Below are 20,209 nucleotides of genomic sequence, written 5' to 3'. Positions count from 1 at the left end.
AGTGAAAAGACAAAGGGTAATGGTTTTAAACTGAAAGAGTATGTACATTATTAGATATCAGGAAGACATTCTTCAGAGGGAAGTGAGGCCCTGGCACAGCTGTTCAGAGATGCTGTGGGTTCCCCACCCCTGAAGGCACTCAAGGCCATGCAGGATGGGGCCCTGGGCAGCCTGAGCTGTTGGGTGGCACTGCCCATGGCAGGGGGAAGGAACTGGATGGGCTTTAAGGTTCCTTCCAACACAAACCATTCCATGGTTCTATGATCTTAATAATAATCAGGTATCTGAGATTCAGTAACTTGCCTTTTTAGAAGGTCAGGTAATGATCACTTGTTAGGAGACACTAAGTGTTTGTGGCCAACTCTGAACGTGGGAATTTGGCTCTGTCATTCTTTGCAATCTATTTGAAAGACATACGTAGGTACTGAAGAAAGGTTCACTGTTCCTAATGCCTCTGCATGTCTTCCTAAATTCAAACGCATCTTCTCCATGGCCATTGCACAGTAACATTCAGTGGTTGCACAAAAGCTGAAGTACGAACTTGCTACTCAGACCATCATTCCAACAAAAAAATGCACCTAAAATACATAAAGAACCAAGGCACTCCCCACAGAAGCAAACTGCACCAAGAAAACAGACAGTCATTTTGCAGTGCCATTAGGGTTTACCAATTTTTGTAACTCCATACATTTATAAATTCACAATTTAGAATTCCTAGAACATTACTGCAATAAAACAAGTTTAAGCTTCAAACGCAGGCACATCTGTTTTATGCACTTGATTTTATTAACTTTATGAACGTTAAACCAAAAATATTTCAGCTCACCTACTGAGAGAAGACGCCACATAACAGCAGGGGTAGCAAAGCAAGCAAACACATCGTCAGTGCAGGCAAAGTGAGTGAGGTGGGGAAGGACCACAGACTGGCCGCGGCACTGGCCCCACATGTACACCTGGCCGCTCTGCGTCTTGGCAGCCGAAGTGTGAGCAGAGTGGCAGGCTGCAATCTCTATAACTCTAAATTTACAAGCAGAAAAAGAACAAAAGCAAGTCACTGTCACAAGAATAAAACGCAGTGAAAAAGCTCATACTGCCTGCATTTCCCTGGTGCAAAACACATCGACAAGCATACATGCACTTCAAATGGCGAGAACGTTTTCCTATGCAAAGTAACAAAATTGAAACGGTCATCGGTGTTTCTTTGAACAGCGTGCACTCAGAAAGTTCCTTGGTGAAAAAGCATTTGGGGAGTCAGGCAAGTAGGACAAGACAAGCAGTGCTGCAGCAGAGCACTAGGCTGCAGCACACGCTCTGCTGACCCTTGGCTCCCTCAGACAAAGCCACGGTGAGTTCCAAGTCTCCACTCGCCTTCGGTGGTCCTGCACAGCGAGGTGAGCTGTTGCATTAAGCTGTGGTGAAGGAGTATTTGAGAAATGGCAATAAACCAAATACCTAAGCAGCTTTCTTTTAATTAAAATACCGAAGTGTCGTTACTCATGCAATTCTTACTGCTTACATTTAACAGACTTTCATTTTGAATATGAAAAAAATAAAACCAAACAGAGCACTGAAAGCTGCTTCCAAATGCATTCTAGTTACGGCAGGCTATCTCAGTAATCCTACAGTTGATTTAGGATTTCATAAATGCCTCTGTGTACAGCATTGCACAATCCTCTGTTTTGCAGTCTGAACTATATCACCTGTTTGCTTGTTTTCCCAGCTGCTTGGGGAAAGTAGCTGGGAAACAACTTGTTTAAGGCTGCATGTACAAATCCTGCAGGCTTTAGCGAGCTAATATCCTCGCTCACACCAGGAATATAGATTCTGGCAAATAGAAGGGGAAGGCAATACACAGTATTAAAATCCATGCTAAAATATGGTAACATTTCAACTGCAGCCAAAGTGTCTGGAGAAAAAAAAAAAATCAGTTTAATTTTAAGCAAAAGCACAAACACAACCAAATAGCAATGTTCAAAACCAGGCCGTGTCTCATCTCATTGCCACAGAGGAGTTCTCCCTCTTGTCACTGCACTAACAGTCACAGATGTCTTTAAAGGGTCATCACACTTTTCTTACTATCCACAACAGAAGGCCAAAATCAACACCTCAGCAGCACAGAACAGACTGAAACATCAGCCCATACAAATACATGGCTTTGAATCAGCAGTAAAAGAATTACCCCACTACCCATCAACGACTCTTTCATTTGTAAAAATCAAAGCTTAATTTTCAAGCAGAGAGAGCAAGAAGAAACACTTCCCTTTCTCTCTCCTGAGTTATGTAATGGGTTTAACAGCAGATATAACACAAATTGCAGATATCCACTCCTTGTGTGCATTCTTTGTCAAACGTAGCATATTAAAATACAATTTCTGTTCAGAGGCAATAATGCTTTTATTCTTGACTTCAAACAATGAAACCACCAAAGAGAAACTGCAGTTAGGACCTATGAAGTACAGAGTGAGCTGCAGCAGAAAAATAGCACATTAAAGCCCAGAACATTCTGTTTCTCAGGGGTGGTTATAGGATGGATTCAAGCACTCCCAGTGAAAGTCAAATTTTGATGAACTGATTTTGTATGTCAGACAGACTTTCAATCCGTTTGCATTTAGCAACAGAACCGTATATAAAAAATGATAGGCTATTTCTTGCAAAAAATAGATTAAAAATGCCATAGTTTAGTGCTGCTCTTTTGAAAGTGTGCCAACCAATGTCTGTTTGAATATAAGTAAGTATTACCTGTCCTTATCCACAGTAACTGTAGTAGGGTAAGACTGGTTGCTTTTATTCCCAGTACCTAACTGGCCATATGAATTGGCTCCCCAGGCATAAATCTGACCTTCATCTGTTAGCACTAACGTATGTGCACAGCCACAGGCAACCTGTAAGGAATAATAAACAGAAAAATCTTTTTTATGTGATAGGAATTTAATACAGACAGATGTATGTTATGTTATACATTAATATCACTGATTCTAGGCCATTATAAAGACGGTCGATAAAAATGACAAATAGAGGTAAGATTATGAAAATGGAAAGCAAAGGAGAAAAGTGACTGAGGAAAAATAAATCATATGATCTCAAGAGTACAAAAAAGAACAGCCAGGAACTGAGAAAGAAGGAAAGCTACAGGGCAAACAGACAGTATGCTGAAAAAAGACAGGCCAACTCTTGCCCTGACCCTGCCCTATGGGCAATTGCTCCAACCTGAACAGCTTACTGTACAAGTTTTTTTACACTGTAAAAATATGTGAGGTCTCTCTGACTGCTGACTACACAAAAGCAGCTCCCTGTGCCAGCTCTGGTGCTAATTGGACCCTCTGTGGAGATAATTTACATCACTGGAAGGAAACTCTCTGCATGTGGGCCTGAGGACCACCAGCACTCACATAAAATAAACAGCCATCCAGGAAGGAGAGAGAAGAGATGAAACTCCATCTAAAACCAATTTGCCTTGTTCAAAACTGGCTCATGAACAATAATACAGCCTGCAAAGCAGATGTACTGTAAGAACACGCAGTCCACTGACATCCATGAATAATGAGATATGATCTAAATGATATTAATGCTAAAGCTATTTGCTGATCGGAAGCCCACAGTTTAGTACTGATGGGTACCAAACACATGAAGTGGATGAAAATAGGAATTATGGCAAACATACCAGGCCACTCAATACTCTCAAAGCAGCAGAACACATACAGGAGAAAATGTTATTCACTTTATTGTATTATCCTCCACTAGTAAATGTTACCAGCAAAGCTACAGACTGTATCCCAGGACATGAATGCAGAAGTATGTTCATTTCAATAGATAGTGAAAAAACAATTTCTTAACTTATCTGATTAAATGTGATTATTAGAATGAAGAATTCACTAAAGTTTTGTAAAATCTCACTGGATTACAAAAAAAGACCAGTCAAGCAGAATGTGTTGCTCTCCTGACAGTCCTCTGTTTTGGATAAATCATTTTAAAACTTTTGGTATCCATTCTGCATTCACTTTAAATATTTCTAACTGGTAAAAAGAACTGCTGGTGACACTGATGGCAACTCAGTCCTTTGGTAGAGTGTAAGAACCACCCAAGTTCAAGACCTGCTATGGAAACATACCAACATACCAAAAGCACCCACGGACGATTTGTTCTGAGTTCAAACACCCACTAGTCACTGTGGTTGAAGTGCAATTCTAAAAGTGACATTAAGTCTAACAGGACAAAAAGCTAAACTGTGGCCATTTTCCTAGAGGGGAAAAAAAAAAAAAGATGGGCTGTAATGAAGAATGGAGTAGCACAAGAAGAGTTATTAAAATAAACAGTTATTAAAAATTGGATTTTTTGAAGAAAAAAAGAAATGACCAAACGTTCCTAATTGCCCACTCCTCTTTGAGTGAAATCCTTACCTCACTGAAATTAATGGCAAAATTCCAACTGAACTCCCCAGGGTCACAGTTTGTCAGAGGTCCGTTCTAAGACACATGCTCTTATTCTGATAAATGGTATTTTAAACAAAGAGATAAAGAACTTCCTTCACATAAAAAATACAGTCTGGTACCAGATCTGGAGGTTGGTGGCCCTCCCTGTGGCAAGGAGGCTGGAACTTGATGATCCTTGGGGTGTCTTGCAACACAAGCCATTGTATGATTCTATGCTGATTCTATGAATATCCCTGAGCTTATTTTATTGTTTCCAAAGGGTTTGAGAAGGGCACTGCACACATACCCGCTGCACGCGAACGCCTTGCAAGGCTGCTATTCGGCACGGCGTTGGCTGATTGCCGCTGCTGCCCAGCCCCAGCTGGCCGTTACCATTGTAACCCCAGACATAGACCTACAAGACAAAGACAGGGATTTTAGCTGTTTGCCATTCCTTTGAAAACAATGTAACCACTTCACCCTTCCAACAGTTTCCTTCAATATTTCAGCTTCCCACACCTGGGAACTTAGGATCTGCACTTTATAGGTAGATACTTTCATGTGTACAGGCACCAAAAGTCTAATCCTTCCTCTTCACCCTGCTCTTTAGAAGTCATAGCAGTGAAAAACAAGTGATTCACAGGGCTTTTCCCCAGCACAGAGCAAATTCAGCAGGAATACTTCCCTTTTTCAAAGAGTTAGTTTCTCATTCAAAAATCCTCTAACACAAGAGAACACATATTAAACCAAGTATCAACTGGAAGCTATACACAACAGTTTGAATAGACTGCTCACAGTTTCATGCTGTAAAAGGAAAATAGCGAAGGCTGAGCATATTCCTAATGCAAACAGTCAATAGCTTCCTAGGTCTAAACTGAAATGCTTAGAGCAATGAATCCAGAGAGCATTTAGGCTGCCCAAAATCTTCAGCTCAAGTGAACTAAAGCAATAGGAAAACGATATCCCTTTCACATCCTCACAGAGATGGAGATAAAAGGTATGAGAGGGGCTTGATGCAGTGGAACGAACATTTGCTATCAAATTCATTTTCTGTTGGTTTGGATTTTTGTCTTCATATTAGCTGTGTCTATACAAAGACTGAATATTAAGATAGCACTCACTGATTATTCTCACATTCTTGATTGATAAGATTCTAGCACAGAGCAGATAATTAATTTTGCCGTAACTGCTAAAGACAGCAGTGACACAACATCAGTCAGCACCTTCATTTCTGCAAGAACGTAATACCAACTGGAAAAATCAATAAATCAGTAATAAAAAGTTACCTTTTTATGTATGAGAAAATGAAGCTAGCATGAAATATTAAGTACACATATATAGCTTTTATGATTTGATCCCCAAATTTATAAAAATCTCCTGACCTTTAAAACGCTGTGTTTTTTTTTTCCCTTGAGAACTGTATTTTCAAGTCAATTTTAAATTTGATCCCTGAATTCCTTCAGGTCAAAGCCAACTTCAGTAGCTGATACTAAGTAATAGCTGATCAGTTTTGAGCAATCTCATAAGGCAAAATTTCCCTGTGCAACTTCTTTCTAAAGAAGATGGGAAAAGCATTATGGATAGGAAGATGTGCTTAAGCACACTGTGAGGATATGCAAGCCAACTCATGACAAAGCCTTTCACAAACAGTGTAAGCAGGCAAGTCAGATGGACTCTGGAAATAAATGCTTCCTTTCTCCTTGGCAGCAAATTACAGAGAGGTTTTAAATGACTTCACTGCTGTCGTACATACAATAAAGTTTAGTCTGAAAATTCACTTAATATTTCTTACCTCTCCATTTTCCACCACAGCCATAGAGCACATTTGACCACAGGCTATGTTAACTACAACTTTATTTTGTAGGCAGCTGGTAACTCTTCGAGGAATTGGCTGATTAGCAGTTGAACCAGATCCAACCTGGCCTGAGTTATTATAACCCCACGTGTACACCTGTTGTAAATGAATTCTCGTAAGTGAAAGGTATATAACAGACATCTCTAAGTACACATTCAAGAGAGAAAGATTTGTTAGATGTGAAAGAAACACATATTTAGGTTGTATTCATGTGCTCTTCTACAGATCCAGGAAGCTACACAGGTTTATAATTTAAGTGTTTCCATCAAAAATATGCAACTCACAGTATTTTTTATATCCTGTTCTTTAATGTTTCTCCTACCAAAGATAAGAGGCAGCACAAGAACTGCACTCATACTGAGAGATTTCACTGTTAGTTTACCAGAACCCAAAACACAATGGCTAACTGGATTCAAATAACATCTGAAAGTAAATGACAGAAACACTTCTTCCTCCAGCAAGTAGAACTTCTTACTTCTTACTTCTGATGTCATGATTTAAACTGACATCAGCTTTAGTGATGTTAAGTATCTACAGTAGGATACAGCATAGAAGAAATGGTAATTTCTTTTTATAAACAGAAGTAACACAAAAACCAATGTCCTGCATACACTTCAAAGCTGATTCAAAACTCCAAGATTTTCCATTTTTCTTTAACATTTTTGTTGCAACATCACTCTGTGAACAGAAAGAAGGAAGACTGATACATCAGGTGCAGTGTGTTTTCCTGTTCCTCTCATACCCAAATTTCATTAGGAGAAAAAAAAAGATTCACTCTCTAGCTTTTCTCACCTCCCCATCAGATGTTAACACCATAGAGTGATGAGAGCCACAAGCAACTTCAATGACTTTCTTGTTCACCAAGTTGGTAGAGACTTGACAGGGAACCAAACCATGATTGGTTGTACCATTGCCCAACTGACTGTAAGCATTATGACCCCATGTGTACACTTCTCCTTCTGTAATAAAAAACATAAGAAGCTACTAGGAAATCTGTTTTTCCAAAGACTACAGAACATGAAATTACAAACTAGTAAGTGAAATTCAGCAAGACACTGTATGTAGTTAAGTATATATATGTCCTTTTTGGCTCTTAATCCCAGGGATATACTACTGCTCTTCTCACAGCATTTAAGACAAATCCACAGTGATAGTATCCATAATATCCACACAGTCTTCATAAAAGAAATCAGAAAGCCAAGAGAAAGGAGATCGATAGAGCAAAACAGAAGAGTAAAAGATGAAATGACAGTCTGTTTCAGTTCATGCTTTTGTTACTGAGAATGAATCAAAATTTCTGTATAAGCCCTGGCCCTGTGTTTCCCATTTTTAAAAGCTCAGTCCATTTTCATCCTATTGCAATATAAGTAAAGATGCTTGTAAGAAAAACAATTATGTAATGCTGCTGCTTATTACATCAACATATCATTTGCATCCTGTATTTTGAGAAACATGGTAGTAAAACTAAGAATGCAAGAAATGTGGATGCCCCATCCCTGGAGGCATTCAAGGCCAGGCTGGATGTGGCTCTGGGCAGCCTGGTCTGGTGGCTGGCGACCCTCAACATAGCAGGGGTTGAAACGAGATGATCATTGTGGTCCTTTTCAACCCAGGTTGTTCTATGATTCTCTGTCTGACTGGGTTAGACCAACAGTCTGCTGCAGAACTGTGTGTCTGCCTGGTAATTCAAAAAAAAGTGATGCTTAAAGGTAACTTGAACCTGAGCCTGGTCACTTCTTGCAGCTCATTCCCTGGGTACTTCCTCAGTACTTACAACCTCTGGATTAAGGATATTATAATTCTCCTGATTCACTTAAATATATGTGTACTGGTCTTATTACCCACGAGGCTATTGTATTTACTTTTCTTATCTGTTTTACATCAGTTGTTCTCTAATTGCAGTAGCTGGCCAGATACAGTGAATAATAGTTCTACATTCATCTTGTCTATCATCATCATTTTCTAAACATCAATTATGCTGTTATTCTAGGAGAGTTAGATTTGACACAGACCTCCTTCAGATCTCTAGATTCTCTATTTGATATTTTCACCAAGGGTTCCCTCAAAATTACCAAAGCAAAATGTGCTATACTAAACCAGTATTTCTCTCCAGGTTTTCTCTACTGACTTTACCCTGACAAAAGCAAATAACATGAGACTATGTATTTCAGAACATACATGAAACAGGTTCACATAGAAACTGTGGACTAATTGAAGTGAACCATTCTGAAAAAAGTAGTATTTGCATCATACTTTACCTTCTGTAGCAAGAACAACATGAGGACCACTTCCATAACTCAGACAGGCTATCTTTTTGCCACACAGAGAATCTAATCTCTTTGGCTCAATTGTGCTCTGCACGTCTCCGGTTCCCAAACACCCACTGCAGTTCATGCCAAGCACAAAAACCTGTTATAAAAGAATCACACAATCATAACTTAGGGGAGAACAGACCATCAGAGGCCAATTAGTCCATCTAGTCCCTTACTCAACAAAGGTCTACATATATCAGTTCACTCAAGACCATGACCTTTCGAGTCTTGGCCACCACCAGGGTCATTAAGCTCTCCAAGATGTAACCACTGACATTGTAATAAAAATATTCTAGTATTTCATTGGAATTTCCCATGTTCCAACTTGTGTTCATGCACCTCCAAGAAATCTTTACCTTCATCTTCTCTTTATTCCCTGAAAGTGGTAAGAGGCCAGCTTTAATTGCAAATGTCTTAGTTTTAATGAAAAGGTTCAGGTATTCAATATGCAACTTTTTCTCAGTATGTAACAGTACCAGCTTTCACAAAATCTTGACACATAAATCAGAAACCTCACACTCTTGGACAATTACCTCATCATTTTCAGTTACATACAGCACCTCGTTACCAGCACTGCCAAATACACAGGCTTGACGAATTAACTTGAGCTCCTCTTGTGAACAAAGGGAAAAAATCGGCCATTTCCCAACATCCAGCATCTTCAGGGCTGATAATAACGTTGCCTCCAAGACCTGATGTTACAGACAAATTATATCAAATAGCTACGTAGAGAGAAATATACTTTTGCATGATGAAAAGGATAAATTGAGACAAACACCACTACCTGCATTCTCAACCACAGAACAGTATTTTAATTCCAGAACAACACCCTCAGCAAAACCATTATAATAAACAAATAAACTGCATCCTGATCTAGAAAGAAAGGATCTGTGTGCATGAAGACAACTACAATGTAAGACGTTAAATGCTGTGGTCACATTTTTGCTGTATCCATAGAATGTGACTACTACATTAGAGGATTCAAAATACAGGATTCTAATACTAAGATGTAAAGTATACATCCAAAATCTGAAAACAGTGTGCTAAAATTCTTGTTGTAAAAAAAAAACAAAAACAAAAACATGAAAGATATCTGCCCAAGCATGTACTTCTCTTTGAAAAAGACACACGTTTGTTTTCATACATTAAAAATGGAAAGTTGAGAAAACTCAAGAAACCTTTTCCTTTATCCTTTACTTCTGGAACCACCTGTGTTTCAAAAGTTACTTTCTAAGAATATTTGTGTCTGTAGGTAGATATATAATATGAAAAAAAAAAAAAAAGATAATAGAACATTCTCCACTTCATTCAAGGAGAAACAACAACTTCCTAGCAAAGGAGAAGAAAAATAATTCTCTCCAGACAGTGAAACTAGTTAATGTCTGATTTTCACTCAACATTTCTACTGCTTCAGCACAGCATGAATCAGAAAAATGTTCCAGTATTAACTTTTAATAGCAAATTTTGCATGGAGCACTCATCAAATTTTCTTTTACTAAAATTAAAGAAGTTCTGGATGTGAAAGAGAAGTAGCAGTAATTGGTAGCTCTGACGAGGAGTAAGAATAGATTTTTCCTATCACTGCATTACACAGTTCACCATGTAACAGCAAGGACTGCATCACTTGCTTACCTCTAGGAAGTATCAGACTTTCAAAACACTGTCACAGGAAATACACATCTTTATCTATATTTATATATATAAAATCTGTGACTGAAACAAAGCTGTGAATAAATTCTAGTTTGGAGTCACCTATGTTAGTTGTAAGGATATCACTTTTGTGACTAACGTCACTTATGAGAAAATGTATGCAGAAGCATAGATAGAAACATTTCAAACTAAAGAAATCTTCGAAATTAACTGTGAATGTCAATCTTTCAACAAATACACTTCTAAGGAAGGAGAAGGAGGACTGGTCATGTTCCATAAGGAAAAGCTGTGGTTTTGATCGCAGTTTATTTTCCCATGTCCTCATAGCAAATAATTTCATTTAATAACCAGTCTAGAAGCTGGTTATTCGGTTTTGTCATACAGATCACCTTATCAACACATCATCATGAAGCTCAGAATCTAAATGACGTGTTTCCCTAAGTTCTACAGGCAGAGTGTACAAAGAAAGAGACAACAATTTGCAGTTTTCTCACCACATTATGCTCTAAAAATTAATTATTACAAGTCTGTGTTGCTGAAACACTAAACTGAAGAAAGCAACTTTGAAACTTAATACTAAATTAAACCAATCTGGTAAGCCAAAGAATTCCAACTGATTAAAGTGAATCTATTGACTGATTTAAATGAATCTATTTTAATATTTTGTGGATCACATAAGATCTGCAAGTATCCTTTTTCTACCTACAGTTTTGGTTTTCTGTTTATCTTGAAAGCTACTGGCATGTACTAAGCTAGTAATAAAACCGTGCTTCTTTCTCTTGAGTCGAGATGCATGGAATTCTCAGCACGAATTCTCACACTCTGACCTTGACACTGACTCCTTGAGAAGGAGGAGGTTCATCTTCCATATGGATTTGTGCTGGTGTCCCTCTGCAGAGAGAGAACTGTAGTTAAAATCGCCGTATCATTTTGCTGCAACCTACACACATTTCTTATTAAGACCAAACTCTTTGTTTGTTTCTTTGAGAAAACAAAAATCATGAAGCTCAGACAATTTTGTTTTTACTTTCAGCTGTATGATGGTCAGTGACTCAATTTTCTGTCTTTTCTGTTCTTACCAAAATCTTGGAGACAACTTTTTTAAACAAGTAGCATAATTGAAAAAGTTTTAATAGACACAATACTCCAACATGTTTTTACTGGAGTAAAAATGAACTTAAAAACTTGCTGATGTAATCTTCCAAGACATTTTTTTCAGCAAAGAAAAAGCACACAGATACAACTTCCCATTTCTGGCATAACCCTTTAAATATTTTTATTCCTTCTTCATTCTGAAAGGCAGTGTATGGGAAAAAAAAACAAACAAACAACACCACAAAAACATTTGGACATTTTCAGATTTACTGAGAATTGCTAGAATATTCATTCTGTTTCTGAAACAACTGGCAGCTCTGTAAGTGACCTGCATGGCTTCTATGATGTGCATCACCAAGGGAAACAAATCTTCAGATCAGCTGTCTCCTCCCTGATGAGGATGGCCAACCCTACTGCCCTCCATTTCCCAACACAAAGCTGTGCAAATCCATTTTCAGTAGAAATGTACAAAAGAGCACACAGCTCTTAAGCCATGCAAGCGTCTCTTACTTGACAAATGAGAAAGCAGTACCCATCATTTTCCTGGAGATACACTGATTCAGCCAATTCTAAAAATATCTTTACCTCCCACAGAAAACCAAACATCTGACAGCAGGCTGAATGACATCCAAGGGACGAGCAGCTATCATTTTACTCAGCTACTCTTCATAAGACTGCCACACGTCAAAGACGTTTTATAAAACTTCTAGTTTTCTAATTTAAGTGAAAGCACAGCTCTGTATCTCTGCATTTCATCTGCAAGCCATTTGATGCACAACTGATGGTTATTATTCTTCAAGTTCTGATATTTCAATTCGGTTGCCTTAGGATGGAGCACTGCAGTTACTGAATGAAAGGTTCTCCAGCCCCCTACTTTTTCAGTGTTCCAGAAACATACTGAGAATTTTGAGTTAACTTTGCAACACAGATCGCCTACATGGCCTCAAAATGCAAAAGCTGCTTTATTTTAAATGTAACTGAGAAAATTACTTTGCAATTCCATTCTTCAAGATATTTTGCAAACGCAGACATCTTATTTCCCATCAGTCCTACAGGAGTGCATGGAACACCCCAGATAACATCTGTTTATGCTGTTATTCAAATTCATTTGTTCTCATACACATTTCTACCTCTGCAAAAGTGTTCTTTGTAAAAGCTTGTAAGTGATTTAAGATTATACAGAGACCGCTGGATCCTGAAAGCGAAGAAGAAAACAAATATTAAATCGTTAAGCCTACCTAAGAAACATTCTTATTTGTGGACCTACTGATTATTCACATTTTCTTACTCTTTTAGGAATTCTTCCTCCAGAAAAAATAACAGTGAAGCAAAAGAAAAGCAGTACTTTCATCAATGATTAAAGAGTAGAACCTGTGCACATTTGAGGACTCCAGATACAGAAGAAAAACAAAGTCCAATCTATTACAGACAAGTTATTCAGACTGTTTATCTATAAAGTTTTAAAATACTCATTTAATCTCTAAGAATTCTTGCTTTAAAATAAACACCCATTACTTAAAAAAAAAAAAAGCAATACTTACTTTTGAAAGTAAATAGGTAAGCAACATATACTTCTCATGTATTAAAACTTTATATTCACTAGCTGCTTTTCCCCCAAAAATCTAACGTGCCGATCTAAAAGAAAAAACATCATTTTTTTGTGGAAGTACACAAAGTTTCAGTACAAAAATATTTATATTAAGCTTCACAAATCTCTTATCTGGAATCCAAGTACAATCTAAGAATCTGGACAGCGTACTCTGGCAGTCTGTGTCAAGACTTTTTCTGTCTCTGGATCTGCTCCAACCATGGTCTTGGCACAAGCTATGTATGCCTTTGTGGTATAGATAAGATTGAGTTAAGGAACATAAATGCTGCTTCTATTAGCCAGGTTCCATTAAGAGTCTAACCAGATCACTTAATACTAAATGTTTATACAGGTTCACTGACGCATTCAAATGTAAACATTCCTGCAGATTTTCTCTCTAGGAACTTGGCAAGCCAACAGGTTGGTTTTTTGTTTTTTTTTTTTCTTTCCAGAACTCCACTTAGCATTTCCTCCCACTTAATTTGAGCATTTATGAAACTCATCTGCTGAACCAAAGGTCTGTCTGGAGTATCTTGCCCCAGGAACTCTAACCACAGGCTTTGGAAAAAGCAGGAGGGAAAAGTCACAGGCAAAAAAGGACTTGCTGACACCCTTAGGAAAGGGACCTAAACTTCTCTGATCTTGATTTCTCAGCAGCCATGTACAAGAGCAGTCATGAGATTACGCTAACCTGTCCAAGTGATCTCACAGGAGAGGACAGAATGATAATCACAGAATCACAGAGCAGAAATTGGGGAGGGGACCTCTGGAGATCATCATGGAGTGCAATCACCTGCCAAAGCACGTTCCCTACGGCAGGTTGCGCAGGGAAGCATCCAGGTGGGTTCTGAATATCTGCACAGAGGGTGACTCCACAGCCTCTCTGGCAAGCTTGTTGCAGTGAACACCTTTCACCTATCACCCTTAAAGTGAAGAATTTTTCCCTTGTGTCTCTATGGAAATTCCTATGTTCCAGTTACTGGTCATTACCCCCTTTTCAGCTGGGCACCACTACAAATAGCCTGGCCCCATCCACTTGACTCCTGTCCTTAAGATATTTATAAGCACTGATAAGATCCCCAGGCCCTTAATCACTTTTGTAGCCCTCTGTTGCACTCTGTCTAGAAGACCTCTGTCTTCCTTGAACTGAGGAGCACACAGTATTCCAGACGCGGCCTCACCAGTGCAGACGGGGAGGATCTCTTCCCTTGACCCACTGGCCACACTCCTTTTAATGCACCCCAGGATCCCACTGGCCTTCCTGACCACAAGGGCACGCTGGTGGCTCATGGCCAAGCTGTCATCCACCAGGACCCCCAGGTCCTTCTCCACAGAGGTCATATTATCAATAGCTACTCCCGCTGAAGAGATTACATTTCCTTCCCAAAAAGATGTGAGTCTACATTCAAAATTAACATCCTTCTTCATGTACAGTGAAATGTCAGTACTTTGTCCGGCGCTGAGCATAAACTGACAGAACTCAGCTTTTCATTTATCTCTCCACTGATGCAACATCGTCCTTTACCAAGAAACTGCAGACCCTGAAAAACAGTCAGTGGTTGGTTGAAGAGCTGCTATCTCCAACTAAAGAATGGTCTTCTCTCATTCCCTTCTTGCTTCCTGACACCAGACAGTGACTTCTCAGCTCCTGATGCAAGCTCCTCTGGGTGCATACTAATTTCAAAAGCAAAGGTACACATAATTTAAAAGGTAAATCCATGAACCTTTCAAAGACTGAAATCTCGACAGTCTTCCAGATTGTCATCCTTGACCTTGCAAGGGAGCTGCTACAGAAGTTTTGAATTAAAATGACCTAAGACAGTGTTACTGTCTCACTCCACAGAGACAAAACTTTAGCCAAAAACAGCTTGTCAGACGCCGTTTCTTTTTTAGCACCATAACCAGTTGTACCTGTTGGCTGGGACAGACCTCCAGAAATACCTCACTGAATTTATCAGAGGGCCATCTACATACAGAATGTGTTTTTTGGAGCTGGATACTTGAAATCTATTTGCAGAGGCCTTTTTTTTTTTCTTCAGTAATATCATCATGACCAGAAAGAAATTAATTGCCAAAAATGAAAGCAGTGAAGAAGCTGGAAATAATAAATAAAAAGGAAAAATGGACACACCAAAAGCAAGGACCATAGGGAGAATACTGACACATCCAGCACCATCCTTTACTACAGGTTCAATACCACTTTGATACAGCCTAAATACTTCAAGGAAAAACATTTTGAAGCACATGAGAAGTAGGAAAGAAAATGTGAGCTTTCAACTCTCCAATGGATTAAAAAGAAGTGTCTGGGTGTAATGTGAAATTCCTGCTCTAAGTGACAACACTGCTTTGAAAATCCTATGCAGATTCCTGGGACACCTCCCCCTCACTTGCAAAAAAAAAAAAAAATCTTAGAAGATTTGGACTTGCAAGAAAATCTGAGTTTTATAAAATTCAATAAGACTTTTCTAAGTCTTAAATAATAGAGATGAGAAAGCACACTGTCCATTACTAACATTATTTATTTCCCCTATCTCTATTCTAATTACTCTTTTTCCCCTTAGAACTGCTGTGAGATATAGAATGGCGTATTGTTTACCAGTGAGCAACAAGAGTGGAACTGACTGGAGAAATACATCATTATCTACCAGAGAAAAAACGTTTAAAGCAGAAGAAACAATTCTCCAATTCCTTTTTCTCGTTCTACAAACCCTCCAGCTACCCTGATAAAAATCTGAAAGCTTTGGCTATCCATCTGCTGGTTTAGAAAACAAGAAAAAAGAAAAAAAAGAAGTCAAGGTCAGCTGCTAAAAAAGTCTAATTAAAACTGTCAATCAAACGTATTTTTAATTTAAAATGTTTTCACTTATTTCTGCAAGTGCAAAAACACCTTCTGAAGGCAGTCAAGTGTTTCAGATTTCGCAAAGTGAATGCACAAACTGCCCTCAGTGCTCAACACTGCTGTAAGAATGCCAGGGTCACTTCCACATGCATACTTCTGCAGTAAAAAAGAGTATTATCTCCAGATCTTGAAGACATTAAAATAATCAAACATTTTCTTAGACAGTTTCTGGGTAAAAGGATGTTATTCCTGTATCTGTTTCTAAGCTGAGATGTTGAAGAATTCCTTTTTTTAATGCCTGATCCCAGATGCAAAAAGCAGTTTCTCTTTGCTAAACTGTTAGCCAAAATCCAAACACGCTTCAGTTCCTGTAATCCGTGTAGATACAAACATAACAAAATATTAACAACTGATGCAGTTATTAGCTCCTGTCCATTTAAAACACTACATAAAATTAAATTTACTATGTAGTTGATTTGGTATAACTGACACACACTGATTCTTCATTTTGACTCTCCAACATGAGAATTCAAAGAACCACCTTTAGGGGAAAAAGAGTATTCAGATTAGTTGGCTTTAGAAGATCTTTATTAAAGATATTAATTAAGTAGCATTAATTCAAAATAATGCAATAAGTGTGAAAGGAATAGATGGTTATTATATCTTTATAAACTTAAGAAATCATAGTACAGAAAATGTTTAAGGTTTAAGAATGTAAGAAATGCTAACAGCTCACCAAGTCTATCAGGATAAATTGTGTACAAGCCCGAGATTTAAGTAGTATTGCAGCTGCAAGGGGGAACCTGACTAAACACAGATCGAACAGCATAGGAACAGCATGTCAGGAAAGGGTCTTTCTCTTATTATGTAACCACAACTTCCATCTTGCATTTATAGAAAAACAATAAACAAATTCACTTACATTATTATGCCTCCTCTATGGGAATCTCACCTACCTGAATTGCTATTAGACAGCAGTTACCTGACCCAGCCAAATTCTGATCCATAGATCAGTCTAGCTCGTGAGGATCTTTGGACTTCATATTCTCCTTGAGCTGTTAAAGAAGAATGCAGTTTCTATAGTTGTAATCTTTGACTACTTCCTTGGATGTCCAAGAACGATCTGCCTAGCTCCATTTAAGCTAAACTTCAATTTACAAAATGTACCTTCTACCAGGTACAAAATCAAACAAAAACTAACTAACTAAACAAGCCCATAAGCACTGCACTCAACCACTCCATTTTCTCTATTCCTGGCTTGTTTAGATTTAACACAGTTTTTCAGCACACTGGGTCACCAAGATAAGGGCTTTTTTTTTCCAGATCATGTCTAACACTACCACAGCATGAATCAATGCCTGTAGATACACTTCCCTCTTCTCCCTCTAGCTCTAGGCACCTGCAGGAGAGTTTCCCATGAATCAAGCATAAAAGATCAGGTAGGATAGGAGGGGGGTGTATACCCCAAACCTTCCTCCATACAATGTCAGAATCTTCAGGATGTTTTACCTCAATTTTTTCACTCAGTGGTCTTATTTCAACTCTTGTTTTTCCTTACATGATTAGAGAAGCTCTTAAAACTCTTGCCTCTAACTAACTCAGACTTAATTCTGGCAATTTTCACTCCATCAGTACACTTTATCTCCTGCAGCTTTCTTTGTTTATCCATCCCTTTTCTATTCTTTATACCCAAAATTCTTTTCAAAATATATAAAAATCAAGCAGACTTTTTTTTTTTTTTTTTTTTTTTTTTTAAATACTACTTCCAAATAAATTCTACCTTTGGCATAAAACAATTTCATACCTTCTTTACTTCCAGGGCCCTCAGGACTCCTGTACAACTGATATCTCATTAACTAATCCCTTTGAATGTTCAGAGTTGCCCCTTCCAACATCGTGAATTTCAATATATCTTTGTTTATCCCTGTACTGTATTTCTATAATTAAACTAAAAATGTGGCAGCAGGCCAAAAGCTCTTCTCAGAATTTTTTACACCTAATGAGAGTGACTCTAAGGCAATGCAGTACCTGCTCAGTAAGCTTGGAGCAGATGTATGCGAGAACAACTGGGCTTATATGTCATCTGTATTGAAAAAAGAACTCCACCTGTGACATAATTCCTGATGGTATCACACAGTAAGCACTATCCTTACCCAAATCCAGCTCTTCTAGACTATAGCAGAAACCATCAAAAGCTCTTATAATTTTTTAAATCAAAGCTAGATAAGCTTGATTCTTGCTTATCCACACAGCTTCTTCCTGTTACTTTACAGTTCATTGTAAGGACATGTGTCCATGTCACACTGTCACATGTATTTCTCATGTCTGGACAGCATTAGCACTCCTAACTCACATGCATCAAGATTGTTATTTTCTCCATGTTTCTCTATGTACCATGTCATCCTTCACCACCAGTCCAGCCCAAATGTTTCACAGTGCTACACAAAACCAACTGTCTATGGACCTTACTCAGTCTGTAACAAGGAGTAAAATCCCTCTGCTAATTTTACCCTTTTTATTATCTATCAATATTAGAACTTTCATTTCCAGAAGGAAACACAGTGTGATTCCCTAATCTCTCAAGCCTTTGTCATTTGTTAAGTCTTAATTTCCGTTTGTCTTTTTCTGCACTGACTGTGATCAAACACTGAGCTAAGCTTGCCAAACATATTGCAAACTTCATACTGCTTCATGAGCCAGCAAGGTGCCCTCACAGCCCAGAAAGCCAATCGTATCCTGGACTGCATCCAAAAGCAGTGTGGCCAGCAGGGCGAGGGAGTGATCCTGCCCCTCTGCCCTGCACTGTGAGACCTCACCTGGAGTGCTGCATCCAGATGTGGAGTCCTCAGCACAGGAGGGACATGGACCTGCTGGAGCGTGTCCAGAGGAGGGCCACAGAAGTGATCTGAGGGATGGAACACCTCTCCTATGAGGACAGGCTGAGGGAGCTGGGGCTGTTCAGCACGGAGAAGGCTCTGAGATAATCTGAGCTGCCTTCCTGTATCTAAAGGGGGACTGGAAGAGGGAAGGAGACAGACAGGGCCTGCTGTAACAGGACAAGGGGAAATGGTTTCAAAGTAAAAGAAGGGAGATTTAGACTGGATATAAGGAAGAAGTTTTTTGCAAGGGTGGTGAGGCAGTGGCACGGGTTGCCCAGAGAGGTGGTGGATGCCCCATCCTTGCAGACACCCAAAGTCAGGCTGGACTGGGCTCTGAGCACCGGATCGAACTGGAGGTGTCCCAGTTTGTTGCAGAGCAATTGGACCAGCTAGCCCTTATGGCTCCTTCCCAACTCAACGGATTCTGTGATTTATACTTCACGCTGAGGACACAACTCCCCAGCACCACACGCACACTCCTGTCTGAGAGTATTTATATATTTATATAGACTGAAAACACAAAGCGACGGACTGTGCGACACAACACCCGCCTGACAAGACCCGCCCATCTTCCAACAGCGGGCTGCTGGCAGGACCCCACGACCGCCCCCCACAGCACAGCTCCCGCCAAGCCGCCCGCCGCCCCGCCCCGCCGCAGGGCCGCAGCCAACAGCAGCGAGAGCAGGGCGGGAAGCGCAGGCGCGCAGCGCCCTCCCTTTCCGTCCCCTCCCCCGCCGCGGGGCGGCCGGCACCGTTCACTAGAGTCCCGGTTGCGCTCCCGAACGCCGCTCGGCCGCAGCGCCGTGCCTCCGCTCTCCCCAGCGGATCTGCTCTACTCGCCGCCCGGGGGTGGGGGAGGCGGTGGCGGGCCCCTCGTTCCGTCGCTTACCTTCTCCGCAGGCGGCGGCTCCTCCTCCCCGCGATGAGACAAGGGAGGATGCCGCCGCGCTCAGGCGCCTCCTCAGCCGCGGAGGGGGGAGGGAAGGAGGGAGGGAAGGGGGCAAGCGCCTCCCAGGGATCCACCTCCTGCGGCGGGAGAGCCGTCTTCCTTGCGAAGGCACGGCTGTTTTGGCGGAGCGGCCGCCTTGAAGAGGATGGGGTGCTCCGAGCGGGCACGGCGCTGAGGGGAGGTAGTGCGAATCGCTATCACCGAGCGTCTTCCTAGGCGCAGCATCTATAGCCTGCTGGTCACGTCTCTTAACCTGCTGACCTGCCTTCTTGCTGTGGTGTGTGTTCGGAGACCTTTGCCGCTGTATTCAGTGATAGCAGGGAGTGGGAGCCGTATTCAGGAGGAGAAAGCTTGCTCTGTGGCTTCACAGCAATCTATAAAAAAATGTTGTATCTTGCTCCAGAAGTAATGCCTGCTGTTTTGTATAAAGGTTTTCCTCATAAATTACAGGATTGTACTGTAAGTACCCAAGTCTCTTTAGTCAACAAACCTGCTTTGGAAGCACCATAAGAAGGGTTATGTTATCATAGAATCATAGAATGGTCTGGTTTGAAAAGGACCACAATGATCATCCAGTTTCAACCCCCTGCTCTGTGCAGGGTCACCCAACCACCAGACCAGGCTGCCCAGAGC

General features: G+C 40.1%; 1 protein-coding gene across 4 annotated transcripts in view; it reads right to left on the bottom strand.

Annotated features, from left to right (window-relative positions):
* RCBTB2 (RCC1 and BTB domain containing protein 2) overlaps window positions 1-19,601 on the bottom strand; it is a 29,324-nt gene extending 9,723 nt beyond the window's left edge. Inside the window, exons 1-11 of one of the 4 annotated variants that reach the window (XM_042867426.1) lie at window positions 19,517-19,591; window positions 16,705-16,803; window positions 12,863-12,956; window positions 11,054-11,117; window positions 9,110-9,268; window positions 8,523-8,673; window positions 7,057-7,223; window positions 6,202-6,360; window positions 4,717-4,824; window positions 2,740-2,882; window positions 827-1,017 (exon numbers count right to left, since the gene is read on the bottom strand). In XM_042867426.1, the coding sequence (XP_042723360.1) occupies window positions 827-1,017; window positions 2,740-2,882; window positions 4,717-4,824; window positions 6,202-6,360; window positions 7,057-7,223; window positions 8,523-8,673; window positions 9,110-9,268; window positions 11,054-11,117; window positions 12,863-12,900 (1,180 nt within the window). In that variant the 5' untranslated portion in view covers window positions 12,901-12,956; window positions 16,705-16,803; window positions 19,517-19,591. Of the gene's footprint in view, window positions 1-826; window positions 1,018-2,739; window positions 2,883-4,716; window positions 4,825-6,201; window positions 6,361-7,056; window positions 7,224-8,522; window positions 8,674-9,109; window positions 9,269-11,053; window positions 11,118-12,862; window positions 12,957-16,704; window positions 16,804-19,516 lie in introns of all 4 variants that reach the window. The other 3 variants (XM_042867425.1, XM_042867427.1, XM_042867428.1) reach the window with 3 other exon arrangements.
* Between the last annotated feature and the right edge of the window lie 608 nt (window positions 19,602-20,209).

Source organism: Lagopus leucura, unplaced genomic scaffold, assembly GCF_019238085.1.
Source record: "Lagopus leucura isolate 7727_CA_CO unplaced genomic scaffold, USGS_WTPT01 Super-Scaffold_100001, whole genome shotgun sequence".
In the NCBI taxonomy this organism is placed as follows: domain Eukaryota; kingdom Metazoa; phylum Chordata; class Aves; order Galliformes; family Phasianidae; genus Lagopus; species Lagopus leucura.
Note: the sequence above shows the minus strand (reverse complement) of the source record. Positions and strands in the feature narration are given on the sequence as shown.